This window comes from Drosophila yakuba, chromosome 2R (assembly GCF_016746365.2).
Source record: "Drosophila yakuba strain Tai18E2 chromosome 2R, Prin_Dyak_Tai18E2_2.1, whole genome shotgun sequence".
NCBI classification, from domain to species: domain Eukaryota; kingdom Metazoa; phylum Arthropoda; class Insecta; order Diptera; family Drosophilidae; genus Drosophila; species Drosophila yakuba.
The window spans coordinates 14,982,754-15,010,741 of record NC_052528.2 but is presented as its reverse complement, the minus strand read 5'-3'; the positions used below and the strand labels follow the sequence as shown (position 1 = coordinate 15,010,741).

At 43.8% G+C, this 27,988-nt stretch overlaps 3 protein-coding genes and 1 long non-coding RNA gene across 4 annotated transcripts in view; 3 read left to right on the top strand and 1 right to left on the bottom strand.

The window, feature by feature from the left end:
- LOC6530732 (retinal homeobox protein Rx) overlaps positions 1-12,556 on the top strand; it is a 22,541-nt gene extending 9,985 nt beyond the window's left edge. Inside the window, exons 7-8 of the mRNA XM_002091586.3 lie at positions 11,096-11,261; positions 11,558-12,556. Coding sequence (XP_002091622.1) covers positions 11,096-11,261; positions 11,558-12,294 — 903 coding nt within the window. The 3' untranslated portion in view covers positions 12,295-12,556. The remainder of the gene's footprint in view (positions 1-11,095; positions 11,262-11,557) is intronic.
- Positions 11,148-27,988, bottom strand: LOC120320983. Its single transcript, XR_005560531.1, has 3 exons — positions 27,461-27,988; positions 23,739-23,812; positions 11,148-11,280 (listed from the first exon to the last, which is right to left on the bottom strand). It is a non-coding gene; the product is annotated as an uncharacterized LOC120320983 (long non-coding RNA).
- Positions 19,710-21,737, top strand: LOC6530731 (actin-57B). The gene is made up of 2 exons (XM_002091585.4): positions 19,710-19,849; positions 20,533-21,737. Exons 1-2 carry the CDS (start codon positions 19,810-19,812, stop codon positions 21,621-21,623), a joined length of 1,131 nt encoding a protein of 376 aa, XP_002091621.1. The 5' UTR covers positions 19,710-19,809; the 3' UTR covers positions 21,624-21,737.
- On the top strand, positions 25,796-26,656 carry LOC6530729. The gene is made up of 2 exons (XM_002091584.4): positions 25,796-25,969; positions 26,152-26,656. The coding sequence occupies exons 1-2, from the start codon at positions 25,906-25,908 to the stop codon at positions 26,277-26,279; spliced, it is 192 nt and encodes a 63-aa protein (XP_002091620.1). The 5' UTR covers positions 25,796-25,905; the 3' UTR covers positions 26,280-26,656.

Here is a 27,988-nt window from a genome sequence, read left to right as displayed (position 1 = left end):
ATAGACAGCTTATTAAGTAGCTTTCTATATTTTTCTGTGTAGTACTCGACTTTGGATAAGGCTGCTGCAAGCTCTAGAGTGGACCAGGCACTTGGCATAGTTTTCCAACCGCAAAAGTGGGTGCAAGGCGGTGGTTGGGCCAAAACCCCCCACACCCCCTGCAGCCGGTAAATGCAAAGGACATATCAAATTTCACGACTTCGTTTCGTTTCCTCAGCCGACAAATCATTTTTATTGACTAAACATTATCGTGCCCACAGGCAGAGTTGGCGACACTGTCGTCGGCGTCTCCAACACAACACAGGACATAAATAAATAAACAAATACCGAAAATGCCGTATGTATTTATGGTTGTATCTATAGCCCCGACTTTATATATTGTGCCACCGCACAAACGAAATACAAAGGTAATGAAGCGAAATCGCATAAAAATTTCTCCTCCTCAGACTTCTCAGCCCTCTCAACCTTCTCAGCCTTCTGAGCCTTCTGGCCCTCATGTGTCACTTTGTCAAATTGACACGAATTCAAATTATGCCAGCAGGAACCGAAACGAGCTATGGCCATAGAGTATTGTCGTCCTCCAACCCTTTGACTCGTTTTTTCGATTTAGTGGGCTGCATTGATGGGGCCCACCCCATCCTGATCCTGGATCCTGTGTGTTTGTAATCGTATTTGCGGTTAGTTTGCATGAAGTTCTAGTTATCGTTTTTACTCCTTTGCTACCAATTTTTTCCCATCCTCCTTTTTTGTTGGGTTTTTTTTTATTTTTTTGCTCTTTGACTGGGCCTGGGAAATTGCTTGGTGTGCAACTCGTTGAAGGTGGAAATTTGTTTTGATTAAGTTTGCTGGCACACACATACACCATAGGCTGGCCAAAAAAAAAAAAAGAAAAATGAATGGAAAGGAATTGTAACCAAAGTTGAGTGAGTTGTTTCTTTGCAAACCCAGTCAGCCCTCCACCAAATAGAATTTCTCGTTTAGATGAGTTCATTTCAGGGTTTTGCATTGGTCGCCCACTTTTCGTCGGTTTCTTTTTGCTGGATTGCTGTCATTGCATTGTAATAGATTTGTTAAATGTTTGTTTAAAAAGTTTGATTGGATTTTGCATTTTGTGTGTATGGCAATGGAATGAATTTCTCTGTGGCTTGTTTGATTGTTGTTTAAATGGCAATATACGTTGACAGACAGAGTTGCCGAACTATGCACAAAACAAGTTCAATTGAAATTGTGTCATTTTGTGGTCTACCCACAGGTTCGAAAGAAAACTAAACCAGGCTAAAGTTGGCTGAAAACATCTGAAGACGGCAACCGCAGCCATTAAACAAGGGTTTGAGTGGCCTAAGCTCGGGGATTATCGCTGATGGTAACCAAAACAAAACGCGTTAAGCCAGCAAATTAAACGGTAGATTAACGCCCAAAAAAAAAAATAACTGAGCTAGACGATCATTAACACTTGCCGTGAAAATGTATCGCCTCTTTCCCCCAGAAAGGACACCAAAAAACCCTGAGAGCAGCAACATATGTCCTGGGAGATGACAATTACTTTTGTTTTTGGATTACTCACTGACAGGACTGAGTGCGGACTTTTTTTTTGTTTCGTCCTTCGGGAGGGTTGTCTGGCGCCCAGTCAAGGGTTAAAGCCGCCAGTCGACTCAATCATACGCCGCATTAAACCGTCGCCCAAAAAGAGTTTAATTAAAACTTAATTTGCCATGCCCGAGCGCAGAGAATCGAATACAAATGGGGAATGGATCTATGGAGAAAGACATTTGCTTTCAAACGAGCAAATTTGGAAAAGTATTTCTACTTCATGTCTTTATTTAGTTAGTATGATAAACATGGGTATTTTCATGTGCAACGAGCACCTTTATTGGGTTTATTAGCAGAAAAATAAACAAATATAAAGGTCGGAGGCAAAAGTTTGTGTCAATTATTTTGCATAGTCAAATGATTAAATATCGTAAACCTGTCAAAATATCCTGCCCCAAAGTAAATAATAATCCAGTGTAATAGTTTATTTATCTGCATATATTGCTCATACGACATGTGTGACGTGACACAGACAGCCCGAAGCGCCCTTTATATCCGTGTCTCTCTATCCCATGTGAATGTGTTTGAATGTGTGTGTGTATGTGGATGGGAATGTGCATAAACAGCAAACAAATAAAAATGTCATTTCACTAACAAATAAAATAGATTTTTATTGCATTCCACTTGGCCTGCGTCTTTGCCCTCGCCTTTTGGATTTGAACCGGAGCTTGAATTCGGATTTGCCCCCTCGACATTTCCACATTGCCACATTTCCACATTTTTATGCTCATTTCGTTGTGCGCTCCGTTCTGGTTTCTGCTTCGATTATTTTTTATTGAATATTTACTTCAACTTTGGCATTCGTTTGCTTGCATGACCGTTTTATCGACAACTACCCACCCACGCAGCCACCCACATCGCTTTCGTTTTCGTTTCCACATGCCATAATAATAATGCATATTAGCTTCATTTGTTTAGACCCACTCTCATGCCCCCAGCGCCATGAAATCCTATACAAATTTAATAATGAAAACGATCGCTTGCCCGCCCTACTGCCAAACAAGCTCGTCATCGCCATCATTCGGTAACTTGAATGTCCTGTGCGGGTCATCAAATCGTTTTCAATAAAGCCATTGAATGCTTAAGTAGGCTGGTCCCACTGCGAGTTCCAAGTGCGAGGAGAAAAAGCTTTTCAAACTTATTTAACTTATTGTCCATGCCGAGGTCCCTGCAGGACCTTCGAAGTCTCAATGGGGCGTTTTTTGGGGAGTGGCCGGCTCTTTGAGGCCATTTATTAGGCACTTGTCCTGATTGCTGTCCGTCAGTATGTCAGTGTTCGGTGTCAGTGTGGCCAGAGCAGTTAATGAACATTTGCATTTCGCTTTTTTCTTATTTTGCATTTTGAAGCACTCCCGCCGATATAATTAAATGGCGATGAAATATGCATAGGACTCAAGCCGCAGCTGTGGACTTCAACTAAGAGAAGGGTGTAGGTGTAGGTTGGTGTAAAGTGTGTAGGGTGGGTGTGGGCAGAGCAATTAACACATTATGCCACCTTGGCAAAACAATAATAAAAAGCGAACAGGAGTAGGAGAAGGGGTGAACGAGGGCCAGGAAAACAAAACCACCGCAAGGGTAAATAAATGTCAGGTCACAAAGGGCAGTCGAGTGCAGAGGGGGTGGCTGTTCCATCCGGAACTCGAAGGCTTATAATATACGAGTATTTAGGCAGGGTCTGTGTATGTGTATGCCCGGCTTACACACATCTGCCGTTTATTAAAATGTATTTTGATCAACTGTCAACTAAAACAAAGCGCGCTACTTGAGCTAAACTTTCAGGCACTTGACATGAGACGGCCAATTTGGGCAACACCGGGCGGGTAAAACAAATACTCGCGAAAAGGGTATGCAATATGCTTTGAAAACGTATTCAGCTGACTACGCACTTCGACTATGTAAATTCAGTTTTCTATTGCTCCCTAATAATGCAACTAAACGCAGCTCACGAGTCCACCTCTACTGTGCCACAGAATTATGGTTAATTGCGACTTACGAATTCCAAATTTGAAGACAGTTGTCTATGGCCAAGGAGGAACTAGGGAGGCGAGGGGCAACTCTCGACAGAAGTTTGCCGCTTTCAATTAACCCTCATTAGAAGCGCTTTTCGGGCCAGCAGAAGAAAGCCTTCTGCGATCGAGACACGCCCACGCAGAATCCGTGTCGCAATTAATTAAACTTGAAAGCCAAAGCGCAGATAGCAGGATGGCAGGAGCTACAGATAGTTGGGGATATCAGGGGGATTGGGAAGATGACGGCGCAGTTGCCGTGCGGCTCAAAGGAATTTCCGATGTTGGAGGGAGTCTGCGGCCGGAGATGCCGAAGGATCTGGCAAGCAACACAATGTCGGCATCGTTTGTGTTTGTTTGCGATGGCATCCAATTTCATTCTTTTATGCGACTTATTGAGTTTGTTCTGCGCCGCTCCCGCTCCCGCTCCTCTGCGTGTCCTTAAGGTCCTGGTCGGGTTCGGTTCTGATGTCCCAATGTCCTGGCCCGGCCAAAGGGTGTTGTTGTCTCCAGTTTGAGAGCCCGAGGCCGAGTTTAAAGGCAGCCAGCCTACTACGCGACTCATGCGCCTCTCATGCGCATCCTTTGCAGCGTTTAAGCCACGAAACGTGTCCTTGTGCTTGCGCTATTTACTTTTCCAGGATTCGGGCTATGATTGCGCTTTTCTGCGCACCACCCACCTGATGGCTAATACAATGCGAGGCGAACGTGTAGTTGGAGTTTGGCCACGTGCGGGGGATTTGTTTAAGTTTCGGCTTGGTTGTCTCAAATTCAGCGTAGCCTGTCAACACATTTTAATATAAATGCATAAATCAAACGGAATGAAATTATAAATCATACACATGACCCCCGGCCTCACCCTCAATCGAGGTGGTGGTTGCAACCCCCGAAAACGACGCAGCTCACTTGACATCACGGATTGCCTCGCCGTCAGCATTGTCACTCCATTTGTTTGGCTTAGAGCGAAGTAAAATATATAAACCAATGTAATCAAGCGAAGACAATTACAATTACAATGAAATTATTTCGCATTTTGTCGGTGCTTTTTTTTATTTTGTTCTGGTAAATTGCTTTTGCCAAAATATCCTTGGATCTCTGAGAAAACAGCCAGCCGAGCAGCTGTTAATACGACCCTAAACTCCTCGAGTGTCGAGTGTCAAGTGGAAAAGTAGAACGTGGAAAAGGGGGCGCAATCCGAAGGTGGGTTGGATGGGTGGTTTGTTTGGAGAGGCCATCACACCCCTCGCTGATGTGAACATTATGAATATTATTCAATTTGTACGCCTAAATGCTTTGTAATGAGTTGCACATCTGTTCGCTTCAGCGAGCGTTTTATACATTTTTTTTTGCCTCTCGGAGTCAAAAGGCAACAGGATCAAGGATAAAGGATAAAGTGCGGGTGCTTTTGAGTATTTAAGTTTTTATTGCATTACAGCCCTGTCCTCTGCGCTGTCAGATGTCAAGGATGCACTCAATCCAGTTCACAGTTTCCAGCACGATTCAATTATGACTTTGATTTTGAATTGTGTAATCTGGTTCGGGGATTGATGAACCCCTTGTATCCGCTATCCCCACTTCCCATCCAAAATACTTGGATGCCTCTCGGCTGTCAGTTTAAATGAGCATTGGGCTTAAGTTGTCAAATTAGCGGCAACAATACAATTTCAATTTCGATCCACAGTCAATCAAAATAATGCCCAGGCCAGCATCGAAATGTAGAGATGTAGAGGGAATTTCCAAAAGGTGGAAAGGTAAGGGGACTGACTGCATGCGATACGTAAAATTGACTTAATCAGCTTTATATAAATGCTTGTTTTGACAATAACGCTGGGCTTGAGCCCCCACATATGTACGCTAATTATGTGGGGCCCAAGCGGCTTATAATAATTTCAGACATCATGTTTATGGGCCTGAAAAAAAAGGAAAGAGAAAAAACAAAAACAAAAAACAGAAATCAAGAAAGGCAACTCCTTTGCACTACGAATTCCGTTCTCGGGTCGCTTTTCCGCTTTTAATTAATTCCCGCTGCCTGCTAATTGGTTTTATGCGTTTCCCAAACGAATTCCTCCCGCCGACTGCATAAATCACAAAACACTTAAACAATTTTCCGAGCTCTGGCCTCGTTGATTACGTGATAATTAATCACCTAAACAAATTTCGCTTCGGCTGGCAGGTGGAATAACTATAATAACGATATTATTATTTTCGAGAGCACGCAAATTATAATTAAGTTATCAGGGGACAAACTCTGGAAACGACAGCGACCAAAAACTATTGCGAGCTGCACTGAGCAAAATAACTAGCTTTTAGCTCTAGTTGAGCCTGTGCGCACAGATTTAAGATTTTCAATTAGATATTTACTGTTATTAATCGACAGAAGCTACAAAAAACATTCCTTTTAATCTTTGCCTTTCACTTAAGTAATAATACATGGAAATGGTAGCAAGTAAACTTGCACTAATTGATTTCTAATGGTTTACAGATTTTCTGTTTGCAGTGCAACGCAATCTATGTATGTGCCCCAAAAATTATTCAAATTGAGCGTGGCAACTGATGGGCGGACTTTCCCTCGGGGCCCTCGAATGTTGCAAATTAAAAGTGCGTCAACAGAAATTTGTCCCTGTGACTGTGTCCTGTGACTGAGTCCTTGTGCCTGGGAAGTGGCAAGGACTCGGGCCACGTTTCCCACTGACAGTCGGACTAAGCAACCCCGAAAGGAGCCTGGTATTTGTAGTCCTTTGTAGCCGATTTAACTGCTTATTAACTGTGCGTGTGCGCCCGTTTCTTTCGCTCGGAATGCTGCTCGGCATGTCAGCGAGTAAATAAATAGCTAATTAAATACAGGGTGCCACGTGGCAGCGAGCAAACACGCCCCGGCAAACAATCCTCCCCAGCTCACCCGCTCCTGCTCCTGCTTCTGCTCCTGCTTCCTTGATCCTGATCGAGTGGGTGTCGGATTGGCGCTTTCCTCGACTTTTCTCATAGCGAAACTCGAGTCTGCGGCTGTCAGAAAATCAAGATTTGTCGCGTGTCTGGCCTTGGATTACAGGGCTCGCGACGGAAAAGTTAGCCTACAATTAGCCAAGTTGAGGGGTGGTGTGAAAAGCTGAAAAGACGCAGCTTAAAATGTGTGGTTTACGGGTTGATTTACTACTCAGAAATCAAAAATAGTTGCGTTTTCTTGCCCAAACTCTACTCTGGACAAACTCTAGTCTGGAGAAGCAGTAGAATTTTCGAATGAAATACAAACGTTTCCCGGCATTTTCAAACGGCGGCACCGAGTGTAAATCAATACGCTTGTCGGCTCCCAAACTAATTAAAACATCTTGCGGATTGTGGCCGTCGTCAAAGCTTTTGTCTCTCCTTTTGGCTCTAATGTGTCCTGCATCGCACAAAGCGAAACCGAAACAGGATGCTCGAGCTTCGGCCTCTTGGGCAGACTGAGAGCTTCGATTGCGAGGGTCCTGGGCCGGAACTAAAAGCCAACAATGGCATCAAAAAAAAAAAAAAAAACATGTCATAAACTAGCAGGGCAAGGACTCCACGCTGCGGCATTGTCCCAACGAATTCGGACTGAAAATTATGACAGGCCACTGAAAGAATTGAATCGGAGTGCTGGACTGCAGGACTGCTGAATGCTTCGTGTCTGTCGCTGTCTGGAAACGGGACAGCCCTATAATTAGGCTCCCCCTGGCAGGATTTGAGGATTTGTGGATTTTTTAATTGAATTAAAGCTTGCGCGAGGAGCGGCCAGAGTTCCCATGCAATTCGCATTCGGGGTTATTACCTTAGGCGCCGCTATCAATATCCTTGAACGCAACGGGTTGTCCTGCCCCGACTACCCCGAGATTACCCCGACTGTCCCGACTTTCGAACCATTGCCCCTGGGGTCGACTCCCTAATTGCAGTACAAGCTGGGGCAAAATTATTTTGCTGCCATGCAATTAATTCGCCTATCGCCGTACGGGAACGAGCTCAAACAAAGTGCATTCGATGGCATCGAGTTTTCAATCAATTTGATTGAATTGCATGACAAACGGGCGGCACTGGGATAATTATAGTCCTGTTGACGGCATAATGCTTATGCCATATAGGTTGAGAGCACTGTGTTGTAAGTAGATCGCACCAACTGATACCCAGTGCCCCCCATGGGCAGAGATAAAAGGTTTCACTCTTTCCAAATGAACCTTTAACCAGCTTGTTTCTGGGAAAGTCAGCAGTTATTGAAATTGATTTTGCTTGTTCATTTCTAACAGATTTACTTGGTGTACAGGCAGAAGTATTACGAAGTTTAAGGAAAAATGTTAAATTTCATTTTTTCCACATGTTTATAAGCCCCCAAATTGGCTGGCATGTGGTCAATCCACAATCCCCCATCATACTCTTCATCAAACCCATTCAATGGTTATGAGATATAAGTTACCCGAGTATCCTTTGCCGCACTACGGAACAGCCTACCAAAAACGGAAGTATGAATATTCCAACAACAAGTCCTTTCTGTGTAATATCTAGTCGAACTGCAACAATTGAACCACCACTCCCGACCACCCCAACCCCCTCCCCCTCCTGCGCCACCCAAACCCCTCGTTATCTACAAGTTGCAAACAGTTTTATTAAGCTGCTGAAGCTCTTGTGTGTTAAAAGTCAATTTTCCAATTTGCAAACTGTCAGAAACATTCGAAAAGCAATTTCTGCCACACAGCGAGTGAAAGAGAGGGCCACATTTGCCCGTACGCGAAAGAGAGAGAGATAGAGAAAGAGAGAGAGCGCACATTGCGTATACGCCTAGTATGCTGTGTGAGTTACTTCAACATCTATGTGGGGCTTTTGCCCATTTTTGTTTCTTTCGGTTTTTTTTCTCCTTTTTTTTTGGGTGGAACGACACTTTGCGGCACAAGTTTTCCAATAAAACGGCAAAACTTTGCTGCGAACAAAATTAAAGAAGACGACAAGGAAAATGGTAGAATGACATTGCCAGAGGAAGAGCAAGATGATGATGTTAAAAGGGGGAGTTGGTGTGTACGGGGGTTGGGCTTTGGGTTTTGGGTGGTCGCAAATTGTTTGCTGCCAATGTGAAGTTTATGAAAAAGATTAAAGTTGAAAAGTGGTTGCCTGATGGCTGGCAGAGGGGGGATGGGAACTGGGGGGAGGGGAGGCAGCAGGGGGCGTTCTTGTGGTGAGTCGCGTGCTCCACATGAATGCCAAATTGCTGCAGGCCTGCTCGATAGGTGGGTGGGTGGTTGGTTGAGTGGGTGGCGGATGGTGGGTGTTGGGTGCTTTTGAGGACACAACCGTCTAAATGTAGCAAAATTGAAAATGGCTGAAAATGGGGATGCCTGCGAGTGTGTGTGTGTGTGTGTGTGAGCCCGCCTGCCTGCCTGTTTGTATTTGTGTCTATGGGGTGGAAAATTGAGTTTGGTCCATGTCATGGCAAAAAGGGGGAGCGGTGGGCAGCGGGCTATGGGCTGTGGGCGGTGGGTGGTGGTTCAGCATCAACGGCCAAAGATGAAAGCAGACAATTTTACCAGCTTTCGGGTGGATGAGCGTAGTGATGGCTAAAGGTCATTATGATGTTTGTGGGCGTGCCACCACCCGCCTGCAGACTGCGAGAGTGAGAGAGAGAGCTTTCTCCTGTCTCCATCTCGCTTGCTCGTTTGGAGTTCTGTATGGGGGATTTTCATTATGGCGCGCCATGAATGGAAATTACAAAATTGATTTTGATGATTTAATTAAAATGAAGAAGCACAAACTCAAATTATAACAGCCAGCAAGAGGCCCTCTCTTTCTTTCAGCTTTCAGACCTCTCTTACCCTCCCCGATTGAGTGTGTGTGCGTGTGGGTGGGTGTGTGTGTGTGGATTGGTGTGTGTGTGTTTGCTTGAGTGTGGGGAGCTGAATGTGGCCTAAAGCTGCTAACTTTAATTTATTTTCCTCGTACAGATTTGAGAGACAGGAAATTAGACTTTCTAAATGGGATTTCAATTTGCTTGAGTAGGGAATAGAAATGGCGGAGGGGAATGGAGGGAGAGATGAGGAGGGAAAGCGGAGCCAACGGCATTAGCCATTTTGTTATTGTTGCCTGTCTGCTCTGCTAATTGATATCCGACAGATATTCAAAGATAATCAAGGCACAACTCTAATTGGAACGGATTTGATTGGCTTTTGATTAGCATGAAATGAGTTTTTGATAGTTACAAATAAACTGGTGCTTGGAAAGTGACATACACAGTTTTCAAATATTTTCGGATGAATATAAATGCTTATAATAAGATGTCTAAATGATATTATTAAATTTATTTTCAATATCCAAAGAGAAAAGTAAATATTTTCTTATTCAACATGCAGGGATAATTATCAGCTTAGATTGAATTTTTTAATTCAATAATTTTTTACATCAAACTCCCTAGATAACTTGCCGTTAATCTCGTTTTCAATTTTTCTCCTCTCGCTGCATAGTGTATTTTTAATTAAACCATTTCAAATTGCATTTTCCGACTGGCAAATTTGTTTTGCAAATCACTTTCGGGGCAACGAAAATAATTTTACGCACCATTATCCTTAATTAAATAGCCGCAAAGCGACTGAAACCCGAGCGCACAAGCACACACATACATACGTACTCGTACATATACAAAAAACACCTATAGATGCTTGTTTATGTATGTATGTCCTTGTGGCAGAAGCGGCAACCAAAAACAGCAACGACTACAGCAACAACAATATTATTTCATGGTAATGAAATTTTCATCAGAAATAATTTCTTATTAATTTGCGCAAATTGCATTTAATTACTTTGAGCGTGGCAGGAGCAGAAAGTGGGCGCAGGAGGTGCCAAAGGGGGTGGTAATAACCAGCCGGGGGGCAATGAAAACTTTCCCTAGATGGCTTTTATCCCCCTCTCTCACTCTCTCTTTCTCTGTCTCACTCTTACCCGCTGTCGCTGTCTCCTTTGCTCTCTGCCACTAATTAGACAGCCACACTAATACACACTCATTGTTGCGATAATTCTAATTAGAGCCAAGGCAACTAATTGAATTTTATTTTATTTCCTTCGCTACTTTGCTTGTGTGCGTCTAGGTGTGCGTGTGCGTGTATTTTTGTTTGTGGGTGCTGCTCAGCCATTTTGTTTGGTCGCTTTATGACTGTGTGTGTGTGTGTGAGTATGACTGGATATATCTCTGCTGGCATCTGTGTGTGTGTGTGTGTGTGCTTTCATTAACAATTTTGTGTTGGCCGCCATTTTGCTTTTTGTCTTGTGAGACTCGTTCTCTCTTTTGGAGCTGCAGCTCTCTTTGTGGAGCTCTTTCGCTGCCGCTTTTCATTTCCGTTTTCTAATTACTAGGTATTCTCTTCCATACGAAATGAAAATACCTTTCGCTTGGTTCTTGCCGCTCAACGCCCGACTCACTTGGCGCGTTTCTTGTCAGGCGATTAATTTAATTGCTCCAGCCAGCAACCCAATTAGCTAATCCATTCTCTTCCGCTTGTTCCCATTTCCAGGTGTGGTTCCAGAATCGTCGCGCCAAGTGGCGTCGCCAGGAGAAATCGGAGAGCCTTCGTTTGGGCCTGACCCACTTCACCCAGCTGCCCCATCGCCTGGGTTGCGGTGCCTCCGGACTGCCCGTGGATCCCTGGCTATCGCCACCGCTGCTGAGTGCCCTGCCAGGTAGGAGTCTTCACATGATCTGCTCGGAGAAATATTATTATTAAAAATGATTTATATACTCGGAAGTAAATGAAACTAAAGCGCCAAAAGTTTCTAAAGTTAAACTGGTTACCTGTACAGGACCCAAGTATAAATCAAAATTAAACAGATAACATTTCATTGCATACTTTCTTGATTTACTTTCCCACCTGAAAAAGAAACGTAATTTATTCATTGTAATATGCAATTTTAGATTTACTATCTAACTAAAAGAATTTAAATTTTTTTTCTGACCCTTTGATTTTATCTACCCGCAGGCTTTCTCTCGCATCCGCAGACGGTGTATCCAAGTTATCTGACGCCGCCGCTGAGCCTGGCGCCCGGTAACCTGACCATGAGCAGTCTGGCGGCCATGGGCCATCACCACGCCCACAATGGACCGCCGCCCCCGCATGTGGGACACGGCGGACATGGTCAGCCGCAGCCACCGCCACCGCCGCCGCCCCACGGAGTGCCACACCCACACGGCAGCCACCACGTGGTACCCCTTTCTCACCTCTCGCCGCACCTGTCACGCATGTCGCCGCATGCGACGTCCTTGGGCTCGCCCCACCACGGAGTGAACCCCCTCGGCACGCCGCTGCACAGCAGCCTGCCGCCCAGTTCGACAGCCACGACCGTGGCCGTCTCATCCTCGCAGTCGTCCTCCTCCTCCGCCTCGCTGGAGTGCAGCGGTCCGGATGTCTGCATGTCGCCGCAGAACCTTAGCATCGGAAATGCCGATTCCAATGGGGATGGACGCGACCTGAGCAGCGACCTTGATGCCGGCAGCACCAGCAGCAATCCCGGCAGCAGTCTGGACAAGTGCGCGGCCAGCGCCAACATAGAGCTGCTCGATGTGGGTCGGGATAGTCCGCCACCTCCGCCCACTCCGACTGGCAAGGGCTCGAGCACGCCGCCGACGGACATGCGGAGCAACTCGATCGCCACGCTAAGGATCAAGGCCAAGGAGCACTTGGATAACCTGAACAAGGGAATGGTCTCCATTGTCTAGCCCCAGTCGGTTCCTAGCTAAGAGCACCTCCTCCAAGAGAAAACAGTTCCCACTCACCCGTCTCAACATTTAGGTGTGTTCTAAGTTTAGTGAATTTCGTGTTGTAAGTACTTATTTCTGAGGCAGTTTCTTATATGGTTAACTCAACATGTGCAAAGTGTATTTGTAAAATTTTAATTACTTCAATGAAAAACGGCTGATGAAGAAGTCTATTCCTAATGCATATTAGCACAAAATAAATATAACAAGTTTTAGCTCAATACATATGTGTTTCTCTTGGCGGGTTGGGAATAATTTGTGACACAGGATAATCACATTCTTATATTATCGAAACATTGTCAATTAATACCTCATTAAAGAGAATATTATATATTATTTTAATTCGAACACGTTCTTTTTTTAGAATTTGTGTAGATTTCTGTTGAGGGATTCAATTAGCAGGGGAGCTAATCAGCGAGGTAATCAGTCATCAATAATACAACTTTTCGGGCCAATTATGAATGCTTATCTGCCCCACTAATCGGCTGTACAAGGCTACTTAATGACTTGATTAATAAGAAAATCGGGAGACATTGAGCAGAAAATGCTGACAGGCAGTAATTAAATGCAATTAAAATGGACTCAATGCACTGCAAACAAAGGACTCACGAGGGAATGGGCTGAAACAGGTGCAGTAGTCTCTGTTGAATCTAATAAAGTAACGAATAAAATTATAATTGATTAACGCCGCGGGCAATTAAAATGCAAGCATGTTGCCGACTCCAGGGGGTAGCAAATATGAATGTGTTTTCAGAACTTGCAGCTACCATGAACAACTGGCTTCATGAAATGAAAAGCATATCCCACATGAGCGTCACAATTGGCTCAAAGAACCTCGGCGCAATGATAATTGCCCGCAATTACATCAGGGCGCTTATCACACGCACAACATCTAGCCGGAAAATCTCACCCAATATGCATATGAAGCGCAAAACATGGGAATAAAACACTGCGCTTGCGGGAAAATTGCCGAGGGAAAGGGACTTGGCGGCCACTTAGCAGTGGGTGAGCGTTTAGGGCCAGAACCAGTTGACAATTGCAGATACAAGGTTTTTCAGTTGGGCGCAAGCATGTCATGTCATTAGATACAAATGATTTTACAAAAATCAAAGTCAATTGAGAACTTTCTCTAGCAAACGGAAAAGTCCGGTTGCTATTAAAAATATAAGTATTAAATTGTCCAAAATTCTTGGTTTCTAATAAAAAATGTTTAGATTTATAATTGAAATATAGAATACTTTTCTAACTAAAATTATTTTTCAAAAATTGTTCAAATTGGCAGTTTAAAAAAAAAGGAAATAAAAAAAAAATTTTAATATATCTTTAATATATGTGCTAAAATTAGTATTCATTACAAAAATTATTGCTATATCGATATATTTAGTACACTTATATCGGTTCGCGTCCTCGCTTACACAGAACTCCACCTGGCCAGCCAGTTGTAGCACAAGCTGCGGTGGTGTGCAACTTCGCTAAAGATCTAAAACTAATGTATTAAAAATTGAAGAACGTATTTAAATATAACTTGCTTATATTCATACGTATTTCGTAAATATTACACTTCAGTACAACTTATTTTTAAGTTAAGGCATCGAGCTGAAAAGTTGAACAATTTTACATTTGAAAACATTCATTGACATGAAATCAGCCGTAAAGGTGGCGCCACACAGCTTATCAAGGACATTTACCCAAAAATTCTAAACAATGAGGTCCTTGTAAAAGTATTATTTGTTTAATATTAGGCTAAAAGTAAAATTATAATATAAAAAGCAGTGAGAACTCATCTCGCACATCGTAATTCGACTGCATCCGGGGCATTGCACTTCCACTTGCATGCACTGCAGCGCATAACTAATATACATTTATAGATCACTCACTGATTGAGTGATAGCCACATTGAGAGATGGCCGAGCACTTTCCGTGGGGGAATAAATGCGAAAGATAGAGATCGGAAGGCGAATGAATCATCTGGATGGGCGAGGAAATACCGAAAATACCCCAATGTTGGGGCGAGTAGGTGCCAAGTACGCGCCATATATGGAATAAATGCCTGCCGAGGAATCACATGTGTACTCACAAATGGGACTGCGGAATGGGTGCCCACGAAGTGCTGGGGCGGTGACGAACCAAAAATACATTACAAATGAAATAAAACTGTGATGCACGCCAAGTGCAAGACAAAGTCCAAACGAATTGAACTTGAATATAGAGTGCATGTACGCAGGCACTCTGCTCGTGACGACTGAAGAAGTCGAATTAAAATTCCTACATGATTTGCCGAGGGTTCGCTGCTTTTTTTTTTTTTTTGGAGCAGACAAGCGACAAGTGGCCACGGCCACCCTCCCAAAACAGAGGGGCAAACTCTATAAATAGGATTTGTCAAAAACCACCGAGTCCAAGTCCGAGTGGATACCACATAGCTGAGATCGCACCGATCATGATGCGATGGATGCTGCTAATGAAGATGCCATGATATTCCCATGGCCATGAGTGGTCCGAGCGGAAGCTGAATGGCCATGGGGCAGCGCATAGATCTTTCTTCCAATTTCTCTCTATCTCTATTGTACTTTAATTAAAAACACATCCCACACATACACGCACAGACCCAGGAATATGTTCGATCCGCCCAGAGATATATCGCATATTGACGACATACAGCTGATCGTGCCCGTTTGGTCGATGATGAAAGCGTTGGCGCTATTTTGCTTGTTGCTCTTTTTCCTCCTCTAGTTTTCTACATTTTTTGTTCAATATATGTTATATATATTTTTGTTTTTCCTATGCGCTTGCTGCTTCTATTTCGTGTATATATAAAATAACAACGTTAAAAATAAGTCCATCCAAACGAAATGAAACCAGTGGCCAGAACCGAAATTATTGAACAACATTTTCCCCCGATTATGATTGTTGTTGTTGCACGGAGTGTGCCAGTGTGTGTGCGAGTGTGCCGATTTCAGTGTGTTGGTGTGCTGCACACCGAACAGAAATCAGTTTTTCACTTCGAGAGCACACCATAAATGTCCGCGTCACTTTTGGTTGTTGTTGCTCTCCTCCCGCATATAGGCACTCTACTTGGGTGAACCCAAGACATCCTAGGCATCCATTAAAGGCCGAAGGTCACCTGGGAAATATCCTTGAACATAACGAAGCATCATCCCAATGTTCCATGAATATATTCTATATAACATATCATCGTTTAGATACACGAGCTAACTCTTTATAGACACAACATGTGTAGCATAATGCCCTGCATAGATAATGTTTTATTACCAGAGTTTTTGGTTTGGTTACAGATTAGTTTGGTCCACCCCAATCTACTTTAGACATTCGAAAGGAGAACATATATGCGGATTGCCGTCGAATCCGCATTATCTTGGCCACTACGCTCTGTTCTTGAATATTTCTGTTCGCCCTGGAGGCGTACAGTGCGGCAGACAGAGACTAGGCAGATATATAACCGACCTATAGAATCGAGAAACAATACTCGATGGAGCGCATATCCGAAATTATTTCGGTCTGGGCAGTGGACAGAGATATATACGTAGATATATGCTGATTTTGCACAGAATATTTGGGTCTGCCATATATGAATTGCCACTTGTCTGACCGCTGATTGCAGGCAGCAGCACGTGAATGACTAAATATTAAGTTATGGCTGGTATGGGTATGGGGAAATGTTTGGGGCTGAAATACGATAGGATTTGCCCATTGTTTGCCCATGGAAAATTCCATCTCCAGGCAATCTGCAGTTCCCCATGTGTGTGTATCCATTGTGGGCCCCTAAAAATAAATCTCGCCTGCACTCCGAACCCTAACAAACGGGAAAATCTTTTCGTTTCCCCATTAACACAAATTAATGCATACCAGAAATCACAATCTGAATCGAAATGGTGTGTTTATATGCGTTCGCCTGACCCGATTTCAAACCATTGAAATGCGCTGTGGGTTGGGGGCACAGCCAAGTGGCAGATGAGTTTGTGGCAGCTGGACAGTGGTCAGTACTGGACACTACTACTGATAATGTGCTAAACAAATCACCGACCGTCATCGATTGTGTTGATTAGGCCTATTAAGGGATTGTGGCTAACCCTTTTCATTCATTTGAACCCCTTTCGCCGGCCCCTTCGCCGTGTGTGTGTGTGCGCCTGCGAAAATCCAATAAATCCCGAAATGCATGTGGCAAACTAATTTGAAATTAATTCACACAGAAATCAAGGGAAATATTCAGCCGCTCCCACAATTGCCCAGCCACTTTGATCAACTCTGTCAATTGCCAAATTGGCAACTTAATAAAAATTCCATCGAAATTCATGAGAAACCCAAGCATTTTTAGCCAGCCAAAATGGGGGTGGTCCGTGGTGCTCGGGCGACTTTTCCCAGCCACACAGCCAACCAGCAGTATATCCTTTATCCTTAGCTCCGTAGCCATGCGGCCCCTTGTTACCTTGGCTTTGGGCGAAACCCCCTTTTATCCTCGTCGTCATCGTCTGTGTGCATTCCGCTTCAGCTGTCAAATGCGCATCGCGACTGTATCCCTCCCGAATCCAAATCCCAATACGTATACGAATCTCAGTACTAGTAGCAAGTCGAGTTCCCAATCCTCATTCTGCGTCGTGGTGGCCACTTTTTGTCACCCATCCTTTGACGGCTCAATTGCAATTTGTTTTCGTTGATTCCCAGCCTTCGACCTCAGCTCGCTGTTTGTTTAGGATGAGGATGGGGGTGTGGATGCGAATGTGAGTGTGGATGTAGATGTCCTGGTGGGGGAACTACAGTTTTGGCAATGGATAATTCACAAATGAATCCCTTTAGTGTCGGCAATTGACGCACGTGCGCTAAAACAACAAGGTGAAATCGCTGCCAGGATACGTGATCATTATTAAAATTCCTTGGACCTGCCCACTACTGGTGACATCCGGCCCTCCCATTTATCCCTCGCTCCAGCGACTTCACCTCTCGCTTGGCTTTATTAAATTTTGATTTGGCCATTTATATAATCTATTTGCAATTGGCTTTATTTTCGTTACACCAACGGCCAACGACCAAAGTTTGGCTTTGCCATTTGACTGCCGATGCCTTGAGGGTCCTTTCGGTGGTGTGGCGGTTGCTGGGCTGAATTGCCACATAGTGAATTACTTAACGCATACTTTTAATTAACTCTGCATTAACAGTCGAGCTGTTTCACGCGCTTAAATTAAAAAAGCCTTGTGGATAGTGTTTAAACACAGCCGCCGTGGAAAATGTCAGCTGCTTTTAAGTCATCAAATAATAGTAATGATTTAAGGTTTAATTGTAAATTGTAAATGTATTTAAAATTAATTAAAAAAAATATATATTAATTTTTCCCTTTTCGGAGAGATAATTTTACAGGTTCTTGGTTTCGATTTCGGTTAAAAAAAATAAAAAAAGATTTTTATTAAAACATGTTAACAAAACAACCATTCAACAGAATTCAAAGCAATTATCATTTAAATAACTGCTTTATTTTACGCACACAAAATATTTTAGATTTAAATGTATTTTTTTAGAATAAGAAAATATGTCCTAAAAAAAGTTAAAAAGTAGAATCTTTTAAGTTAACTTTTCAAGCTAGTAGTATGAAAGTTTTTACCGGAAAAAAAAATATACAAAATATACAAATTCAAATTGTAAATACGAAAACTAGTTCTTAGACTTTATATATTTTAATTTGTAATATATATGTGTAATAAATATTATAATAATCATTAAAGCGGCAATCATAATATAAATACATATGTGCCCTACTTGTTTCTCTGACAACTCTGGAGAAATACCTAGCTTGTTGTCATTTGGTCTATATTTAGAATCTTAGAGTCTAAAAATAATTCGAAAATAATCCTATTCGAACTAGACCGATTCTTTTGATAGATTAATTTTGGCAATTTAGGTTAAGGGATTAGTCATTCTTGTCGGGAACCTGGGAACCTGGGAACTCAACCTTATTGGTATTAAGTATCTTGTATCTAAAGATACATATACGTGCGAAAATACACGTTCTGATAGTGAAGAGTATGGGATTGAATATGCATGGGGCCCCAAATCTAATTTAGCGACATCCATTTGTTTTTCCATGTAGTATAGCAACCGAACCGCGCTACATATACCTCTGTATCTGAATACTTGTATATTTGAATACACCGAGAATTGGGTAAACTGTGTGGAGAGGAGTGTGAGGAGGATCCACAGAAACGATTGGCCTCACCGGATTGTGCCATAAAACGTAAACATGCCCCACTTAGTTGCAGCCCAAAAATAGACTGCAGCGAACCCAATTTAAATGGGTTCCCTGCAAAGCCGGCATGTAACGGCCAAGCCAAGTCCCTTGCCATACCTTCTTAACCCCCCATGTCCCTTCTTCAGGCCGATTGGTAAATAAACAATTAGTTGAATTAATGCTCATTACAAGAGGGGCGTGGGCGTGGATCTTGGGCGAGAGCGCAATGAGAAATATGACCAAAAATAGAAACGAAAGGCAGTGAAGGTGCAAAGGCTGGGAAATGATAGAGATGCGATTTGACTACGACTGTGTGTGTGTATATGTGTGTACATATCGAAAATAGAAAATGAATTTATTACGACATGAGAAAAACACGAAAGTTATGAAAACAACGAGCAGTACGAGAAAATAGAAGCCAGCAACAAAGCGAATATCCAACCCAACCCCCCCTCCCGCTAACCGAACCGAACCGAAGCGACCCAAAAAGTATCTAAACCGAACCGAACCGCTACGGCAGATATAGTAGCTATAGCAGATATGGCAGATATAGCCGATATGGCCGATATAGTGGGAGAACAGGAGAGAGCGAGACTCGCTGTCGCTGAGAGCGAGAGAGAGAGAGAGTAAGTGTGCTGGAGGCGCCTCCTTGCCTTATACGGCACTTTTTGACTGCGAACGATCGTGAGCAGCCGATCGTAGCCGTAGCCGTACACGATCCCCACGATCCCGATCCCAACCGATACGATCTCCACGCTCGATCACGCCGAACTATACCATACTATATGGTGGTGCTATACGTATAGCTATACGAATACGAATACGAATACGAATACGAATAGGAATACGTATACCATACCATACCAAACCATACCATCCATGCTGTGCCTCTCGCTCGCGCGCCTTATGTTTTCCAAAGAGCCCCCTATGCTGAAGGATCTATTTTTAGGCGGATCGGCCGGTGGGCAGCATTATCGCATCCATGAGCATATTTCCTCGCTGTGTATATTCGTTTGAGTATTTTATTTTTTGGATCGCGGCAGGGGCGGGGGCGGTGGCGTTGGCGGCGGGGGGGCATGGCGACGGCGCTTCTTGGACGAGATGGCATTTCGGCGGCGGTATAAAATCCGAGTACCAACGCGGCGATACTTTAGTCAGTCAGTTGTGTTCCAAGCCGTACACACCGTAACTCTTGATTTAATTCACCCGTGGTGCCGTAAAACAAAACAAACTAAAACAAAATGTGTGACGATGAAGTTGCTGCTCTGGTCGTTGACAATGGTGCGTATTCCCCCCATCGAACGGATTATCATCTTGGCGTTTGGCATTTGCTATAAGAGAAATAGACAAAGGACCCAACAGCGAAAGGATATTCCCGCATCTAGTGCTAAAGTGATCGCAAAGTGAACGATTTTTGAGTTGTGATAAACTCACGCATCCTTCGGGACACAATCAATTAGAAATTTGAATATTTAAACAATTATTCCAATATCTTGGATGATTTCAAGATAAATATTTTAAATACTAGTTATTGAGCAATATTTTTGAAAACAATCAAAGAATCTTAAACATTCGGTCAAGTCATCAGACGAAAAGCTAAAAAATTAACTTTTGCCAAAATAAAAACCAATTTGCACAAATTTTATACAGAAATTTGTGCCAGAATCTGCTTCATTAGTTTTGATGCCTGAAAGCTTTTCAAGAGATCATGATATTAGAGAAGAGGAACATTTCAGAAGTAGAATTTCTACAGACATTTCTCTATACAGAGAGCCAAACAGATCACTCAGCAGCGACACATTTTTCTTGAGAGAATTTCCCTTTCCGGCCCAGACTTTTCCAGTTTTTCCGACAGATTTTTCACGCTGTCCGTTAGAGCAACTGTCAGACACCCAGTGTGTGGGGAAACCCTTGGCACTTGAGCGCCCACTAATGGACCCCTGTTCGATTGTGTTATCCTGCAGGCTCCGGCATGTGCAAGGCCGGTTTCGCCGGTGATGACGCTCCCCGTGCCGTCTTCCCCTCCATCGTCGGTCGTCCACGCCACCAGGGTGTGATGGTCGGTATGGGCCAGAAGGACTCGTACGTCGGTGATGAGGCCCAGTCCAAGCGTGGTATCCTCACCCTGAAGTACCCCATCGAGCACGGTATCATCACCAACTGGGATGATATGGAGAAGATCTGGCACCACACCTTCTACAACGAGCTGCGTGTTGCCCCCGAGGAGCACCCCGTCCTGCTGACTGAGGCCCCCCTGAACCCCAAGGCTAACCGCGAGAAGATGACCCAGATCATGTTTGAGACCTTCAACTCGCCCGCCATGTACGTCGCCATCCAGGCCGTGCTCTCCCTGTACGCTTCCGGTCGTACCACCGGTATCGTTCTGGACTCCGGTGATGGTGTCTCCCACACCGTCCCCATCTATGAGGGTTATGCTCTGCCCCATGCCATCCTCCGTCTGGATCTGGCTGGTCGCGATTTGACCGACTACCTGATGAAGATCCTGACCGAGCGCGGCTACTCTTTCACCACCACCGCTGAGCGTGAAATTGTCCGTGACATCAAGGAGAAGTTGTGCTATGTTGCCCTGGACTTCGAGCAGGAGATGGCCACCGCCGCCGCCTCCACCTCCCTGGAGAAGTCGTACGAGCTTCCCGACGGACAGGTGATCACCATCGGCAACGAGCGTTTCCGTTGCCCCGAGTCCCTGTTCCAGCCTTCCTTCCTGGGAATGGAATCCTGCGGCATCCACGAGACCGTCTACAACTCCATCATGAAGTGCGATGTGGATATCCGTAAGGACCTGTACGCCAACATTGTCATGTCTGGTGGTACCACCATGTACCCCGGTATTGCCGATCGCATGCAGAAGGAGATCACCTCCCTGGCCCCATCCACCATCAAGATCAAGATCATTGCTCCCCCAGAGCGCAAATACTCCGTCTGGATCGGTGGTTCCATCCTGGCTTCCCTGTCCACCTTCCAGCAGATGTGGATCTCCAAGGAGGAGTACGACGAGTCCGGCCCTGGCATCGTCCACCGCAAGTGCTTCTAAGCAGTTGCTGTTGCCTAGCACCACCACTAGCACCAACCGGTCTAGTCACCTGTCTCCTGCTCATCTGGTCCTGCTACTCGTGGTGGTACTGGGTGTGTGGGTGGCTGGTGGCTTCACCGGCAAACAAAAAGAAAACAAAACACCACCACCACCATACAACCATTTGTTTTTGAATGTCATTATCTACCAACGTGTCATCCTTGGTTCGAGAATACTCTTTTGTACTGACTGAACACAACACCATCAATCAAAATGAATTGTCAATCTAATGCCACGGACCGCGATCCCCATCCACTTGTTAATCGCTCGCGGCTCCCATAAAATGTTGATCGCCATTTGATTGTTTTACGAATGAACCGACACCCTCATGTATTTTGTACAGAACCTAACAACTTCCCCGATGGAGCGGATGGGGTCTATTGACTACGAAATGTAAAATAATCTCATGATTGTAATATTAATTAAAACAATTTATAATTATTTATAAATAAAAACGATTTTTTAGATTTAATTTTTTCTAAAAACATAATGATTTTGGAAAAAATTTCGGGGAGGGGTGCAGTATCTAGCTACACAGTGCACAGTATCTAGTCGGAAAAGTCAATCCTATCCAAAGCTTTCCATCGATCAAAAAGTTCAAGATATTCACTCGTACATTTATGGATCGTTGCGATGTGTGAGCTTTTTTCACCTCCAGACGGGGCGTTTCAAATTTCCCGCATACCAAGCCGAAAGCTTTCTATTCCCAAAAATATTTCTGGTAGCCGCGGGGATTTCGAAACGATTTTCGGATATTTTTAGACGCATTCCAAAATGGGTGAGGCGTAGAGGCGAATGTTTGTTTATGCCATGGGGAAATACGATAGGAGATGACGCAAGTCGGATGATCAAAGGCGGCGGCCAAAACAAATTGCCAATGTCAATTTGTTGCCGCTCTCACCGAACTGATTAACCAGAAATGCATTTCACTTCGAGGAATAATGGATGGAAAATATATATACATATGTGCTGGCCATGCCAGAGACAAATGTTCTCGCCGAGATTGCCAAGACAATTAGTCAAGATGGCGTTGGGCCGTTTAATTAGAACTCGATGTGCGTTATGAATGAAATTTGTATTCGCGGTCGCGTCGCGTTGTGTCGCCTGTTGCAATTTCAATTGCAGCCACATACAAATGGGTAATTAATGGGCCCAAATCGCTGGCTCTTGGCCAAAAAAGGGGCGACAGATGCTAATGAGTTGCACGATGACGATGACGATGAGATGGGCAAAAATGGGCGCAACTTGCCCGTCCGGAATTCACTTTCTCAAGCGAATCACTTTACGCCGCGCTGCACAACAATAAACGGGATTCGGAAACAGAAATCAGGAATCAGAAATCAGGAATCGGGAAACAAATGCCGGAATGAGAATTTACCAACCCCCGACTTAACCGGGCTTAACCCACTAATCAATTTGCACAAAAACAAAAATAAACACGTACACAATATCGTCGACGTCGTCGTCATAATGCAATATTCAGTTCTTAATTTCCATACAAATTCGATTTAAAATTCATAATAAAGAGCGCAAATATTCCGAATTCGAGTAAGGCACATAAGTACCTCCGCCCATGTACGATTGCGACTTGAAGTATGCCGCACAAAACGACCCATATGGTCAATTAGTATTGCTGCTCCGACTGCCAACCAACAATGAGGGCATCCAGTTCTTCAAGGCGCTTCCATGTGCCCAAACTCGGAATCGCACTCGAATCCTTATCCATAGTAGTATGTATGTATATGGAGACATCGCACACACCCCAGAGCACACACATTGTTTTCACTTCAATTACTATCGATGAAGCTGCAAAGCGACCAAAATCCATTTATAATACAATCCAAACTTGTGCTCAGCGAAGCGGAAAGTGTTGGAAGCTACGAGACTCGAGAAGCGTTTCTTGAAAAGCGAGTCCTGAAACACTAAGTGCACGGTAAGAAATTCAGCAAGACTACATAAAAATATAAAAAATATCTACTAATAACATTTACATGTAATATTTATAAATCTGAAGCTTTACTAAAAAATATTGCATTACAATTGGCAGTCAAAAAAGTTTCAATGGTTTCTGCTTACCTAAACGTATGCAATATTGTATTAGCTTTTCCAAAAGCATCACCAGATAAAAAATCAATCCAGTCAAATGATTACTGCAAAAAGTGAACAGGTTAAAATTCTTAAAATTTAAATTCAAGCAAGTCGATTTTATTTGATTGATTTAAATTTGTGCCAATCCCAATGCCATTTGCAAAGCCCCGCTTGACTGGCTGAAAATATATAAATCGCGAGGATAATGAAAAGCGTCACATTTGATTGCATTTTTTGTGTGAAATTGGGCTGACAATGTTCGCTTTTTCTGACCAAATAAAAAATAAACGATAAAGGAGCGGAGAAAAGCCGGCTCACAGCCCACTCACACAGACATAAAGGGGTGATGGTGATGCATTCACACACACACACATATATATGCAAGGACATTTATTGGGGGGTGATTGCCGTTTACGAACAGGCAAAAGGGTGCAGCCCATTGGAACACAGGAACACGGCAACACCAAGAGCAAGAGCAAGAGCAACAGAAACAGAAACAGGACCTCTGGCCGAGGAAGCCAGGACCTCGACGAGGCCGTGTAAACGTGTTAGGGCAGAACAAAAACGCAAAATAAAAATGTGCACTTTACGCAATTTATGTGCAAATTTTTTGAATGACTTTAAAGCGATGCAGGAGGGCTGATTGAAATGGGGGATGGACCGACCGGCCAGTGAATATAATCGCTCGCTAATTGACTCTAATAGACCTGGTTCCATCTGGGGTATGCTGGTTATCCTGCTGACCTCCCCAAAATAAGAAAACCCAAGAGCATACGACCGCCGTGCAGGAGGATTACCTTTTTGGATTGGCAACGAAACGAAGTAGCATTATCTCAAGTACTTTGCCAGTTGCTGAATCGTTTCTGAAGCGTTGGCTACAGCTCAGCGAGATCTTTGGCTTAAGAAACACTTTAGCACGCAGCGCGTATTATGTGTGAAAAGTAGCCATTAGAAAATTGCCCACAAATTAGCACAAATAAGGCGAGCATTTAGCAATTTGAATAAGCTGCCGCATTCGAAAACCCCTCGAATCCCACACACATTCGCACTGCTTATCCCCTCGACCTTTCACCTTTTCACATGTCCTAAGCCCACTCACACACACATGCTCACACGTGAGTCCTGGTAATTATGCGCCTGATTTAACTCTACTTTCCACTGCACAAATGACAGTTTCACACTGCCTTATTGTTCGACTGGCCCTTTCTCTCCTAGATACTTCTCTGTTATTTCAAGTGCCGCGCACTTGAATTCTCGGTCATGTCCTTGAAACTGCTCATGCAGAAAGCGGCAAAAAAATAAAACCAAAATCCTCGGCAGGACGAAGCTGGAAAAAAAATGGCTCCGCTCATCGAAATATGAGTTCATGAATGCGGACGGCTATTCAAACAAAGGACTTTCGCGTCAAGCCACGCCTCATTTTTTATATAAAAAATTATATTCGCAGCAGTTGCACAGCTGAGGAAATGGCCGAGGAAATTCGCATTTATTATAATCGCAAGGAAATGCGAAGAGTGCAAAGAAAATTGCTGCCAATTTCCCGCCGCAGAATGCTAGAATCGAAGATGAAATTAATTTTCCCGAGCACACAGCACAGCCGAGTGCTGCTGCTCAAACTTTGCAATTTGCGGCGCGTTTCCGTTTCCGGTGGGTTTTAGCGAGAATCAGGCTCCTTCGGCAGACGAGACGAGACCAGACAGAAGATGCCGGATGGCAGTGAAGACTGAATGACTGTCTTCTCCTCGATTCGGTGAGTTGGAGCTGGAGCTGGTGCTGGGAGCTCCAATTGTCGTCCATTCCGTTTGAAGTGTCGCACAATTTCATTTCCATTTCGCCATCCACTGGCCTTTTTTCGTTGCCCAAAACGATTAGCAGCCACTTAGAGCAGTTAAGAGCCTCATTGAGTTTATTAAATCAGGCGTAATAATTGGCACACACACACACAATGTATTTCAATGAACTGCGCGCCAGGCGAAAAGGGACATCGAGTAGAATAGACAGTCGAATGGCGGAATCAAAGTATCGAACATCTATATCGATTCCCAGGCAGGCACTGCCTTCCCCATCAGATCGCGTTTCCAGTCGCACAAAAAAATACTTTTCGTTTCAATAGGAAAACAAATTCAAAACGGACTAAATTTCAGGCACCTTTAGCATGGCAGACATGGAGGAATACAACCATCCATTGGCAAAAATAACCTCTATATCCGAGGAACTGGGTGAGCATTATAAAATTGTTATAATATTCGAGAGGGTTTCAAAGGATTAGTGATTTAAAGATGTATCAAGAGATAGGGTTTAATGCATGCATAGTAGATTAGAAACTATTATTAATAATTTGTTTTTGATTTTTCTTTCCTTGACTTGAGTTTTCATATTCTAAAGCAATATTCTATTTCAGAAAGAACACATCTGGCCCGCGTGCCGCAAGTCCTGCAGCGATTGGAGGACATCCGGGAGCCGGAGGACGAAATGCTGCTGGCTGAAGGTAGTCGACTGAGTAAAAAACTCATTTGGGAGGACTACTAGGAATTGTCGAAATTTTCACGTCACAAACGTAACGAGTGACACCTGCCCGAGGTGCCAAGGAGCCAAGGAGTGAAGGTGTTGGCCTGGCAATTAATGACTGGCTGAACTTTTCACATTCACATGCTCGAGCTGGGCAAACAAAGCTGAGGGGCGACAACAACAGGAGCACGCAAGCCGAAAAAGGACTCGGGCTGAAAAGCACACAAACAAATTGTGACAAAGTTGCGGAAATTTAATTAAAATCAAATAGAGGCGGCTAAGCAAAAGGGGTAGCGAATTGGCAGTCAGGTGTGACCCGATATAGTTGGTAACACGCTTCCAGCTTGCTTCGAATGTCGCTAGTTTTCTGCGTCGCTTAATAAACAAAATGTAAACAATGTTTAACAGCAATGACACACATGGGTCCACCACCACCCCCCCTGGTAATCGTTCCCTTTTCCATTGGCTTTTTATTAATATAATTTATGAGCCTGTGGTTGTGAGCGGGATATGGCAGTGGCAAGGTGGAAATGCAAGCAATCCGAATGCCAGCAGCTGGCTAATTTCACAGCGCACACATTTGATTAACTTAATTTAATAGTATTTCTTTCTAGCTACGTTATCCGTGCTCCGAGCTCGTTTTGATATATTTGTTTGTTTATTTAATTTATTATTATAGTTACGACTATGCGCTCTGGTTAACAGCTATAAATGCGATTATATAGCTATCGATCATTGCAGCTCGTTGGGTTTTTCTATGTTATTCTGTTGTTAGTTTTCGATTATATTTACCACAGGAAACTAGTATATATGATGACCCCGCCATTTTGCCTTTTTAAATAACATTCTATATCCTTAATGATTGAAATAAAATGGTGATTTCACAACAACTGTCACAACAATTGGCCGAGGTAGACCATTGGCTAATGAGGACACAATTGGCTGCAGGATCCCAAGCCAGCTGCCTCCATATGGCGAGTTCTACCTGAACTGCCCAGAGTTTGCATCAGACAAATCGACCGTGAAACCATTATGGCTAGAATCGGCAAACAAAAACCACGGGGCACTGCTCTTTCTTTAATCGCGGCCAGAGGAGACGACGAGTCCTTTGGCCAGCGATTGGCAGTCGATAAAATTAGGCACAGCTTAGCCACATTTGGAAGTCAGCAGGCCGGAATCCTCAGCAGAATGTCTGTGCTCACCTTTCTGAGGAGTCTCAGCTGGAAAGGATCTCTTGGGTCGGCTCGCTTTGAAATACTTAGCTGGAGCGGGAGCAGTTGACACAAAAGTATCGGGTTTCCCAGTTGTCGCCAGCGTACTTAGCATCCTTAATATCCTGTCGGAAATGTTTTCGTTTGCAATTGCATGTTGCGGTGTGTTGGCAATTTATACATAGTTTATTTTCCCTTCGATGTTTAAAAGAAAGGAAGATCGCCGATCGACGGACACTTGATCCTTCTCAGACAAGTTGTCGGCATATAGTATGTCCTCTTAAGTGGTCACAAATTACAGCAATTATGCAGCGCCCTTGTGTCCTTTTTATGTCCTTTTTTGTGCGGCATTGGCAGTAAATGCCATGAAAATGGCGCTCATTAGGCAGATTCCTTGTGCAATCTTCCCACCCACAGAAAGTCAGACAATCTGCGTAATTACTTCGCTGACAACTTTTGATGAATTAAATGCGAAATAAATTTTTTAAGTGCGCGTAACGAGCATTCCGAACGAGCTGT

Excerpts from the sequence above, each read along its gene's own strand:
- LOC6530731 (XM_002091585.4), top strand. The coding sequence starts at position 19,810 with ATGTGTGACGATGAAGTTGCTGCTCTGGTCGTTGACAATG. Across the intron at positions 19,850-20,532 it reads TGCTCTGGTCGTTGACAATG|GCTCCGGCATGTGCAAGGCC; the intron begins GTGCGTATTCCC and ends GTTATCCTGCAG.
- LOC6530729 (XM_002091584.4), top strand. The coding sequence starts at position 25,906 with ATGGCAGACATGGAGGAATACAACCATCCATTGGCAAAAATAACCTCT. Across the intron at positions 25,970-26,151 it reads CTCTATATCCGAGGAACTGG|AAAGAACACATCTGGCCCGC; the intron begins GTGAGCATTATA and ends ATTCTATTTCAG.